Source organism: Lygodium microphyllum, chromosome 15 (genome assembly GCF_053477565.2).
Source record: "Lygodium microphyllum isolate KBCC chromosome 15, Lygodium_microphyllum_v1.1.10, whole genome shotgun sequence".
NCBI classification, from domain to species: Eukaryota; Viridiplantae; Streptophyta; class Polypodiopsida; order Schizaeales; family Lygodiaceae; genus Lygodium; species Lygodium microphyllum.
In genome coordinates this window covers 108,745,267-108,758,253 of record NC_141149.1, presented here as the reverse complement: position 1 = coordinate 108,758,253, position 12,987 = coordinate 108,745,267, and the positions used below count along the sequence as shown (strand labels likewise).

Genomic DNA, 12,987 nt, shown 5'->3' with positions numbered 1-12,987 from the left:
TACAACTACATTCACCATCCCTCTAAGTGAGGCTCATAGGTAAAAACTTAAACCCCCATATTGCTAGCAGCACCTTCGGAACAGATCTCAAGCTCACTTGATAGGCAGTATTCTTCATTACCTAACATCCTGATGGATATCAGAGTTATCTATCTATGTGGTGATGATGCAACATCGTGACAGATGATTTGGAAGTACTAGCTAATTGTGAGAAAAATCCGGTCACCTGCCTGCTGCACAAAAGCAGTCACACCAGTTTAACCAAATGTCATAGAGCCTTTGACATTGAATTCAGACCTATTTAGATGCCCTTCTTCCAGGTTAATGTGCATTCATGTAATGTGTAGCATAGTAATACCTTTGCACCTACAAAGAGAGAGAATCAAAGCCAAGCTCTACCTGTAGGATGTTAACAGGCTCCCTTCTAGTATTTACTACAAGCTTCGGCATGGCTCCCTTCTTCCTGGGAACTAATTGTTCTAAAACTAAAATTACATTGATTTCTCTTTACTAAAAACTAGAACAGGACTAAGGGGGCTTCTAAAAAGCATTTCTAACAAATTTGACGTTATCTGCAACTCACTTGACCGAAAGCTTGCAGTGACAAAGCTGAGAGCACATTCTCCGTTAAATCAATTGGTAACTTTTCCCTGAAAATCAGAACGAGGACAGAAACTTATCAACTTTACCCACAGCCTTTCAACACCCTACTATGACAAAATAAATAAACACTATCCCTTGAGTTGTGTGAACTGCCTTTAGAACAGAGGAATGATATGTCTAGCGATTTCTGCATCAGTTAACTTGATGGGAAAGAACTACATAAGATACTGGGGAAGAATACAAAAAATACTGCAAAAAAAACCTAGAAAAGAAAGATGTACTTTTACACAGAGTATATATGTTTGCAGATAAGTATGTTTTAAGTTTGTAAGCATGTATTAACACACTACACATGGTTACACAATGAGGTAATGATTTTGCCTACAGAACATAGTTCATGTTTTATACATGCAATCATTTCATACATAGAATAGACAGGCTACATGGGGCACCTTATGAAAACATTCAATAACATTGAAGTGTTCGCATGCATTCAAATCAATATTGGTTTCTACATAGCACTTACTGTCTACATGCAAAAATGTGTGTGTGTGGTTTTCCTTTTAGCTAGGCATTCTTTTGTTTTACGTTTAGCCTCCCAACTGTACTATGTACAAATATTCTGTTGTTGCCTAAGCCTTTTTTGACTGTCTGTATCAGACTCCAGCACATAATCCTGTTTTGGTCAACACACATGTATGACATTTTATGATTACATTCAAAATTATGTTGAGTAATATCGACCGGGGATGGAATTGCATGAGTTTATGGATTGAACAAGACTCGAGCAGAAGAAATGGAAGATTTTTTCAGCGGTGTCAAAGTAATGGCTTTAAATTCTGAATCTGTGTGGATGACCAACTCAGAAGGGAATATACAATGAACAACACAGCAGCCAAAAAAGCTCCACACAGTTCTTAAGGTGGATATCACTTTGGTTCCACCAAGTCCCAAATAGATGCATCGCTCAACATAAACACACACTACATTGAACTTAGCCTTTGAATGGATGGCTTAATTGTGCCCCTTCTCTTCTTTGTGTTTCAGAGAACGTAGAACATGGTGGGGGTACTTTCAGTTTTGATTGTCACCATAATCTTGCATCTCCCTAATAAAAGGAGTAGGCCTTGCCTCCACAAGAATGGAATTTGAGGCACAAAATGATAAGATGTAACTAGCATCAATGCTTCCCAAGACTTCTTATCGTAGTTTTCCAAGTTAGCACACTGTGAAGCATCCAATTTGTGCCAAATGGTCATAACATCCACCCCAAATGTGCTTGTCAACCAAGCTGAAGCAAACATTTGCTTAAATTGAACCCAAGTGAATGGTGCTCTACCCTGCATCAAGAGAGAAGGCCCTCCGACGAACCGTTTGGCGATGCCTATGGGATAGCTAGAGGCCGCGGAGGGTGTCATACTTCTTGTGGCTACTAGGGCATAGATACTTGGTTGTTGGAAGCTGGTTGGTCCAGATGCAACATGCTGGAGTTTGCAAACGCAGCCCAATGGAACGCCTAGAAACTCCAAAGCATTGCCTCTAATCATGTGAGGTAGAACAATTGGTGTGGAGAAGAGCCTGTCGTATTTTATGCCAAGTGTTGCCTAGACTAGGCTATATATCTTGGGGGCCCATCTGCTAGTAGGCAATTAGCTAGGGTCACCAATTACTATATGAGACTAAGATGCATGACACTATTTTTCTCATTGAGGCAAGTTTTTGTGCTATGGTCGGCTTGGAGACACTACCCATCCGTCATACTAGAGCCTACAATAGAGTGATTAGAGACATGGGAGATTATTGGGAGCTTCACACTGTGGCACATCTGGAAGGTAGGCTTTCAGTTGGTTCTGAGCAACAAGTGCCTATCCACTTATGCAACATTGATAGATCTCTGGACCTCAATCATCCACTCCCTCCACGACTGTTGGGATCACGATGCACGTGCAAGGTCACTCTCGAGCTCATGAGGAGCTCCGATACCACTTCTTACACATGTGGAGTGGCAATGATATGTTCTTCACAATGCAAGCAAGCAAGCCCAAGTGGCGATACTCTACTCCTTTGTGGCTTTTATCCCCCATTCCCCTCAACCTCCTTGAGAGCCTTGTATATATGATTCTAGTATGACTTTGTATCAGCTCCAACCAGTTTATTGAGCACATGTATTTAATTGTAAAATCTTTGAAGTAATATAACTAGCCACATTTCTCTTGGGGAATAAAAGAAGTGTGGAGCCCTCTCCCGAGATTGAGACCTAGGCTTGTCTACGCCACTTGGTCAATATAGAAGTCCTATCACGAGATCAGGTACAAATACGTTCCACATACTAGATGGATGATTCTCCTTTGGCTCTTCCAACTAAGGGGGATGGAGTCTACCTTCATTATTAAATTCCATCATTTCATCTTGGTTCTCAACACCATGCAAAGAGCAATATCAAATTCTAATCCTTTGACATCAACATCCATGGTTAAGAGGGGATTTCTACCCTTTCATTGGTATTTACAAGTTTCGGCATTGTCATCAATCTTCGGACCCTATTGTACCCACCCTTTGCATTGCATGATCATCATCATCTTTGTGAAAGGATGCTTAGGGACGCTAACAATTTCTCCATGAGGGGCATTGTCCTACTGGCACCTTATTGCATGAATATTCTCATCATGTAGCATTTCCCCGCACATTCTCCACTAGTTTTTCCTTCATCGTTGATATCCTTGATGGATGGTTGGGATAATCTTTTGTTTAGTGATCTTCGATATGACCATCCCATTATTTTCCCCCATGGGAACAATACCCCTACAAAAAACAAAAAAAAGTTCAAAGTGGTTACATCACCTTTGCATCACCTCTATAGTCTTTGTAGGTCCTTGTAACCCAACATGCACCCCATCTCCCCCATCCCACTCCCATGAGAGTCATTAGTTGTTGGACAGCTCTGCCTCTAAGCATCTTCTACATGTTTTCATTCATTTACAGCATTCATTCATTCACTTCACGGTTCTCCTTCTTCTTTGTTTGTATTTTGTGTTTGAGCTCTTTGTGTTTCATTCATAGTCATACACTCAATGTTTACTTTTGCAAACCCTCGCATGTCTCCACAAATGGTACACCAACAAACAAACCACTGTATAGGGTTGGTGCACACTACAGTCCAATAGCAAGAAATCATGAGTCAAGTGGATAATTTGTTAGAGAAGGGGCTGATTCAGCCTAGTTCATCACCCTTTCAATCATACATGCTTTTGATTTGGAAAAATGATGGTTCATGGCAAATGTGTATAAATTACCATGCCTTCAATAAGGATACCATCAAGAATTCTTTCTCTATACCGAGGATTAATGATATCCTTGATCGCTTAGAGGGATCTACAGTTTTGAGTGGCATAGACTTCAATAGTGGGTGCTGAGCTAAAAATGCATTATAAACTAATTAGCTCTTTAAGACAGTCCCAAAACATGTAAATTACCTAAATTTTGATTAAACAGTGCACCGTCCTAGAAATGAGTCAACAACAAACTGAAAGTTCACTAGGTAGAGAACTTTAATTCTCCTTTCTTTTATGGCAAGATGTGTTTAGAAACCATGATCTCATCAAGTTTTTCAACCTCTACATGTACCTTACTAATAATATGCTCTAGCACATCTCCAAGAAAAGTCTAAGAAGATTTACATGAAATGCATTAACGCAAAAGCTAGCAAAAGTCATAACACCTTGACACATCTATTTCATACACATTGTTCTACAGCCACATCATGTAGATTCTTACAAATAAACAAAATCTAGATTCTACAACGTCTTCTAGATTTCATGCACCATAATTTCTCAAGTAAAGAAAAATCAATCTTAAAAAAGCTTTCCAAGAATTTACGTTTCCTGTCTTGGCATTGTTCGAATTATTGTGTTCAAAGCATACTCCAAGATCCCAGATACCTTCAAGCAAGTAGCAATAGCCTCCTTTCTCCTATCTGCAATGAAAGAACTTAACTAGTTAAGATACTTTTGGAATACTCATGTACGCAACAAATGCCATGGGTTTATACAAATTATAAAATCCAAGATTCTTTACATACGGAAAGTAATTAATGTTGACACACGGAAAGTAAGTGATCATGAAATAATAAATAAAGATCAAGCTAAAACTACATGAACCACCAATCAAATACTTAGGAAACACCATTAGTTGATCAAGCAAGTATGCAAGTAACAAAATCCACAATGAATTTTTCTGGATTTTCTAGCAGAAACATCATCTTCTTCTTCTTTTTTATGCTATTGCAGGAGTTGTCAAGGGATCACACTACAAGGAAAGCCTGTTGGCATCATGTGAGATTTTGAGCACCTCAAATCATGACAAACTCAAAACACATATATCCTAATATTAAAACAGTCTATGGCATCATCCTTGGCTTCCCTATGTCTCATACCACTAGAAGGTGCTCCAAAGAGCTTGAGGATGATTATTGATAACCTCAATTGCACAACAACCAGTGTACTTCTACATTAGATTGTAGGACTCTTAACTAGGCAGCAGTTACTAACTCATTGTTGCCATCATATGGGATTCCAAGCATCTCCCCTTGTAGCAACAGCTAGAAGCATGTCCCGCCCCCCCACCCCCCAAATGCGCTAACAATTGCAACCTAGCATGTAGCAACTAACATGCAGTCTGCCACCGTTCTCCCATTCACTAGTGCCACCACATCTCCTTCCCTCTAAAAATACCTTCTTCTCCATCATGCTCCTCCTCTTCCCTATACTACATCCCCCTACAGTGTTGTTCATAGGCAGCACATTGCCTAGAGCACCATTCACAAGCAGCAAACCCACTCCCTACCCCAGACACATGCACCTCCCTTTTGCATGTCACCCATCCCATTGTCTTTTTCCTCTACTACACCACCCTTCTCATTACTATTGAGCTAAAAATGCACTATAAACTGACTAGCTCTTTATTACAGCCCTAAAACTTAATTATTACCAAAGTGCGCATTCCTAAAGTGTCTGTGTCCCATAAGCCAAACCCTAATTAGGGAAGATCCACACTTCTACAAATAGACAAGCTACCCACAACTCAGCCCCAATCCTGTTTTACAGATTGCTAGCGCCTATCTCTGTTGTCCACAACCGATTCATAGAAGATATCTCAATTCAATCTGTTGTCTATACCTAGCACTTGTTGTCCAACCTCTTCCTAACTACTGGTGACCACCAAGAACGTTTCAAGCAGTTTCATGTTTTGAGGCTTCGATTTGCATTTCATTTTGCTCGCCACCTCAAGGTTTTGAGGTTTCAAAAATAATGTATTATAAAAATTTATTTTAGACACTAGAGTTAAAAGTTCAAAGCCTAGAATACGAATATCCATTTCATCTAGATTCTCGATTCTCCTCATTTAGAAATTACAAATTAGCATTCATCATTCACAAATCACATACTACAATGTACATACTACACCATGATTCGTGGATCATTATATACAATATTACATGTATAACACATTTAACATAATGCAAACTTCAATGCAAAACTGAAAGATTAAACTGATGTTAATGGATCATGATAACATCTTGATTTATGATTATATTTGCATACATAATAGATGATAGAAAATAACATAAACATAGAAAATGTGAGAAAAGAGTCAAAGACTTAAGAGTTTAAACTTAAAGCTCCTGGCTAGTCCAAACTATAGCCAAAATCTGGTCACAATACACATCAATCATGAAGTGACAAGTATGTAGCTAGTAACTACCCTTGGCTATCAAAAGAGCCACTACCATCCCACAAGTAGATGAACTAGCTCGATTCGTCGTACTTGAAGACTCTAATGATGTTAACGTCTCCTACTCTATGTATGAAGTTGCATGGCCACGACCACAACCATGTCAAGGAACCTCCTTGCCTCTACAAGCAATGGTAGTGGAGCCTAGCACATCATTTGCTACACGAGGAGAGGAGATTTGTCCAATGTCATGAAGTGTCACTCCTCTATCATAGCAGCCATAGCACATCTGTACACGAGTCACACGCTAGAAGCACAACTCATCCTCTCAAAGGAAATCATATGCAATATCCTCATCAGTGCACCTCCAAATGAAAGCAAGGTCAACTATCTCTTCTTGTTGTAAGACCTCGCTATCCACCTCTTTCACCTTCCACTGAAGCACTCATCCTCCCTCAAGATCCTGGCCTTGTAGCTTCTCCAACAAGTGTAAATTGGTGTTCACATACACCAACTTCTCTATTTGTCTTGCACTCAATCTATAAGAGAGAGTTGGTGTTAAATTAGTATCTACAAGCACAAAACATTCAAAATTACCAATGCACATATAAGAGATTGTAAAACAAAAATATTACTTATTTATTTTCTTAGTATGAATATCCACGCAAAAATTAGTTTGTGTACATCGATCGCCAATGATCAAACACACACAATGATAAATTCTAACTCATAAGCTAGAGAGAGAGCTCATCGATCTCTTTGCTCTAACTCAAAGACCCGATCAAGGTATTGACTCCACTCTAACATAAGCTTTCTATTCCTCTAGTACTTCATATCCTTGTACAATGGATGGAGTATATACAAAACAACATGGATTTGTTATAAAACCAATCCCATCTCTCGTTTCATATACAAGTGAGATCACAAACTCTACAAGTTGCATGGTTTCTCTTATTAGTAGTTTACCATTAGCAATTTTAAAAAGTGAATGTATAAATTAACATTTCGTATTCATTTCTCCATGGACAATGCACGGCATGATGGCACGGTCTTATGGAGCTCATGCATATAATGACAAAGTAAGCTCATGGTACACCCCTTGTGATTAAAGACCCACAAAATAAAATAGAGAGGTATCTTTGATAGTCTCCAACTCTTTCTAAAATCCATCACTCAACTTGCAAGTTATTCTCTCTCGTGCTTCGACTATCTGACTCCCACTCCATGCATTCCACTCCTCACTACATATGAGCCAACAAAGAGAATCTTCTTAGTTTAGAAGAATGTCTGGAAATAACTCCTCCCCTAAGTCATCAAGGTGCATGAACTGGTAAGACATCTTCAATCCTGCAATCAACTAGAAAGCTCGATTTGTCAAAGAAAGGATGTCCCCTGCTACCAGAAAGGGGTCTCCTACACCAAGAAGCTGTTGGTTATGTCAGAAAGCTATCACTTGCTCTAGAAAGATGTCGTCTATAAAACACAAATTTTTGTTTGCCGCAAAATGCAAAAAATAGGTGATAGGTGCTAATGACAAACTCCTCTCGTTGACTATAATTGCGATAATCAAGTCTTAGCTTAGAAGAATGTTGTTCCATCCTAGACAAGATTCAAGACAAAAGACTCCATAATAGAAATCATAAATGATCAATTACCAATGAAACACAAGAAACAAATAGCCAAAGCACATCTTTGCCAGCTTTACAAGGTCATAGTAGCATACACCTTTGAATAGAGCCAAAGCCAAGGACTTGGAAATGATGAAGTTGAGTATGCCCAAGGCTTTCTCTAAGATTGGCTCCACCCATGGAAATGATGCCACATCCTCCATCATGAGATCAAGTGAGTGTGAGATACATAGAGTCCACACAATAGTGAATAGTCTCTCTTAACATTGTCACCCATCTTGGCACAATTTGAATCATTATCTATTATGACTAGCACCACATGTTGTGTCCTGATATCATCTATGGCCCTCTTGATATGGGAGTAAATCCACTCCCAGTAATGCTTAAGGCAAGAACCAAAGCATCCACCATATGCAACAATATGGTACCAGCACAACATAACACCAAGATATTGATCGTGTGGCAATATTTGTGAGTATTAATAGTCAATAATTTTCAACAGTAACTACTAATTATCGACTTTATGTACTTAAAAATTAAGAATAGAACAAGCAACATGTAAATTATTAGAAAAAAGCCTTGAGTAAGTACAATTTACCTCTTACCCTATCACTCCATCCATTGGATACAATATTGCAACCATATCAATGCCAGCATGACTTTAATACAATCACCTCATTTTGAATGTAAGTCACTTGAGCATTCAAGTGAATGGTCTTTGGAGACTCTAAGCTAACCGGATATAAGCCAACAGCTCTTGTTGTAGCTGTGGCAACAAATGCATTCTAGAACTTGACGTAAGCTAGCACTCCAACAATGTTGATTGCAAGGTTGCATCGGTAGAAAAACATATGCTCAACCAACTAAGCCTCTTGCTTGAGTCTTGGAGCAAAGCATGCTTGTAAGGTGCTTTGGTTGCCTTCTCTACCCCTCTTTCTTGTTCAGCTTGCCAGGCCTTATAAGGGCCTAGTGAGTAGAGATATGCCGTCACCAACAAGAGGAGTACCCTCACATACAAGAGAAGAACTAGTAACAATGAGTGTATGTGCTACCTTGTGATCCACCACAATGGAATCTACTAATGAATGCACACCAATTGTACATCAAATGGTCATGATGCTTGTGTACTTGTTGGCACACTGGAAGCACTTGAAGCATCTTTCTCATAGTTACCAGGAACGGGAAACGGGAACTGGAATGGGGGGAACGCCCAAAGTGAGGGAACGGTGTGTGTGTGTGTGTGTATAATATATATATATATATATATATATATATATATATATATATATATATATATATATATATATATATAGAGAGAGAGAGAGAGAGAGAGAGTCAACACTTGTCTTAGAATCTAGAGAGAGAGATCATATCAACCATAATTCATGAAATTAGACTCTAGAGACATAATAATCAAGTTTCAACAATAATAAAGATTCAAAACATTGTAACCAGCAATGGATTGTCGCATTCATAATTCAACATTGTAATCAACAATGTTGCATAAGTCCAACTGGCAACAAGTGTGCATTGCAAAAACACAAAATATGCACTAAACTTTAAAGCCTAAATAGTAAAGATCCGAGTTACAAGAGCTCCAATTTCCAAGTCAATACTCTAAAGTTCCAAAAGGCTAGCTACTAAGTGCTCTGATTCATGGAAGATGGCTCCACTGTGCCTGAATGCTCATCCTGCTGAACAACATCCTGCCCATCACCATCACCATCATCATCATCGTCATCTTTTTCCCAACATATAAAAGAATCAACCTTTGCAACTGATGTACGAGCTAGCAAGTGAAGATTGGAGCTCACATAAACTAGGTCATTCATCTTCATTGTACTAAGACGATTTCTCTTCTTTGAGTGAATGTGATTGAATGAGCTCCACAGTTGCTCTAAACAAGAAGAGCTAATTGTTTGGCTAAGAATACGAATAGCCAAACTCTGCAACTCTGGAGCTTCTGCCCCGTAGTCCTCCCACCATAAAGCAGCCCCAATATTTGTCATGTCCTCTAGTGCATCCTCTGTACTAAACATCCCTAATGTTTGCCGATATACAGAGAGCTGATTTTTAATTTTGCGTTGCATTTCACGGCTGGGATAAAGCCTTGCAAGCAATGTGTTCCAAGCCTTGACCACCTCAAGGTCTCTTTCTTTCCTTGAAACTCAGGATCAAGCACATATGCTGCAGCATGCATAGGAGAGTCATACTCATTCCATCTGCTGATGCATAACTCCTTGATCTGCTCATACCTATCTGCATTTGGTTCCAAACTCTCCAACCTCTCAATCATGCGATCCATACCTTCATAGATCTTCCCAATGCATGGATCCATGCCATCTGCAAGCCTCAACATGTGCATAATAGGATCAACCATTTGGTTGGTGCGATTAACCTCATCCCAAAAATCTCTATCAGAAACATATGCATTACATAACACAGCAGTAGCAGTGGCAGCCCCAATCCAATTTTCATACTCATCACTAGCAAATAGCTCCCTAATTGCACCTTTGCAATAGTGCAATCGACCAAGCATAAGAAAGTTATATGCAAATCGTGTATCCGAGTATTTAAGAAGTTCTTTGTCACTTCTCTTGCGAAACTCAGCATGCAAGTACTGATGATTACATATAAATGTGATAATCTTATTGCCTTTCGCAACAAGAGATGCAATCCATGGCAAGTCCCCAATATCCTTCAACAAGTTATTCAAGCAATGCGCCATGCATGGACTAAAGGTGATATGTGGATACATTGCCATTAAAATGTTTCCTACTGCCCTGTTTGTAGGTTCACCGTCTGCCACAAACTGCACTACATTTTCTGCCCCAACAGCCTGCACTGCCTCGCACCACTCGGATGCCAATACATCTGCACTCTTTCCAGTCTCTAAAGCATCATGACTACCAATGAAGTATACATCTCCACGAGAATATGCAACAACACCATGTATAGACCTATGGCGTGTGTCACTTCATCCATCTGCTATCAATGTCACTCCATTTCTTGCCCATTGATTGCGAATATTTGTTGTTGCAATCTCTATGGCTACTTTCTCCTTTTGAAGCAAGGTAGTCCTGACAGTTTCTGATGAAGGGGGCTTATATGTGGATCCATACTCTGCAATCTTTGTTACCATATTTAAAAAATAAGGTGACCTGGCTGATTTGAATGCAATATGGTCATGGTAAAAAAAGCATGTCACTACTGCATCTGTTTCCTCTTTTTTCTTTGGTTCCCATGAAGTGTGCAATGAACTCTGTTTAACACCACAACCTGTTGCCATTAAAGGCCCACGAGAAGGCTGCGTAGCCACTAATCATGGTGGTCTTCTGCATGAAGTACCATGCCCTGCTGGCCTTGGAGTCCATGTTGTTGGATCCACTGCTATATTTGGCGTCCTGCTGGCATGTGAATTCCCCATAGAAGTGGCTATGCGGTCAAGTAACTCCTGCCTTTTCTCAATTGATACATTGGTGCAAAAGTTGCAACAATTGCTAGTAGGGGCATGGTCATTCAAAGCTCTCCGAGATCAACAAGGGGTGGTTCGAGTGGTTTGCAAACATATGTGAGGCAGGGCTCTAGTAGCTCTCATCCCATGCTTGATGATGACATTCTCCCCTTGCCTACAATTACAGAGCCATTGCCTAGGGAGCCATCATTTGATGAGGATAGTAACCTCATCAATGAGGATGAGTATGAGAGTGTCTCATCATCCGACGCCAAGGGGTCATCTTCAGACTCTCTTAATGAGTCCTCAGATGATGATGCTGATGATGATTATGTCTAGGTTAGAGGATTCCACTCCTAACTCTTAAGTCCGTCGTGACTTGTTCGACTCTAAACTCCTATGACAATTGTATCATGTATGATCATTGATCTTATTTTCTAATGGCATTGCTATAGCCTACTTTCACTCTAAACATGTCTTATCATTTATAGCTTTTTAAAATATTAAGTTTTTTTTTTCGTATTAATATATACCTCATAAAATCATAAGGTATCATTTAGTACCGTATTTTATCATATCATACCACAACACACCTGACAACCATGAAGAGTTGAAATGTTGCCTTTAAGTTATCTTTGAATGAAGTCATCAAAATTGGTCAATTATGGGTAGCATCCAATGTTTTAGCGTGTGGTGTGGACACAACAAAGTTCATAAGCTGTGTCACTACTTCTACAGTTAGTTTAACTCTAATTGAGTTAGGAATAGGTCTACCTTACTTTAGACCTATTTTACTTTCATTCTATCATTCTAATACTTGCATCTTTTGAGTATGCGATTGCTGCCCACTCTTGCTCACTATCTTGTATTCACCCACACCCACACCCACCCACCCACACACACTCTCTCTCTCTCTCTCTCTCTCTCTCTCTCTCTCTCTCTCTCTCTCTCTCTCTTTGATTATGTGGACAGACTTAGTTCTCCTCTCTAGCACGCCGAAGGGACTGCAGCGCTACCTAAATGCATTACGAACCTTCTGCCAAGACAGAGACCTCACAATCAACCTGGGGAAAACCAAGATCATGGTACTCAACACATCCACCCAATGGATCCGCCGATCAGTGCCCCACTTCAAATACGGAGAGGATATAGTCGAGGTGGTCCAAAAATATGTTTACCTGGGGATCACATTCTCAGGGCCGAGATTCACCCTGAGGAAGGCCGTAGCAGGCAAACTGACTGACATGCGGCTACGCTGCCCTGGGATCCATGGAAAGCCTATGTGCACGTCTACAATTTCAGGAACCTCGGACGAAGCTATGGCTCTTTGATACCTTGGTCACACGAACACTTCTATATGGGGTCCCGATATGGGGGTCTAGCCTCTACCATACACGGCGAGCCACACAAGATCAGCCATTGCCCGAAGGGGAGGAGAGATACGAAGGATGGGAGCAAATGGAACGCCCCTTGGTGATGATGATCTGTCGACTGATCAGGAGTAAACCATTAGTACCACACGAGACCATGAGGGCAGAATTGGGAGCACCACCTATAGTGGCAGAGGCCCTA

General features: G+C 40.1%; 1 protein-coding gene across 3 annotated transcripts in view; it reads right to left on the bottom strand.

The window, feature by feature from the left end:
• LOC148024892 (uncharacterized) overlaps positions 1 to 12,987 on the bottom strand; it is a 67,758-nt gene that overhangs the window by 36,832 nt on the left and 17,939 nt on the right. For all 3 annotated transcript variants that reach the window (XM_087694561.1, XM_087694562.1, XM_087694563.1), the window contains exons 5-6: positions 4,480 to 4,576; positions 584 to 650 (exon numbers count right to left, since the gene is read on the bottom strand). In XM_087694561.1, the coding sequence (XP_087550687.1) occupies positions 584 to 650; positions 4,480 to 4,576 (164 nt within the window). The remainder of the gene's footprint in view (positions 1 to 583; positions 651 to 4,479; positions 4,577 to 12,987) is intronic.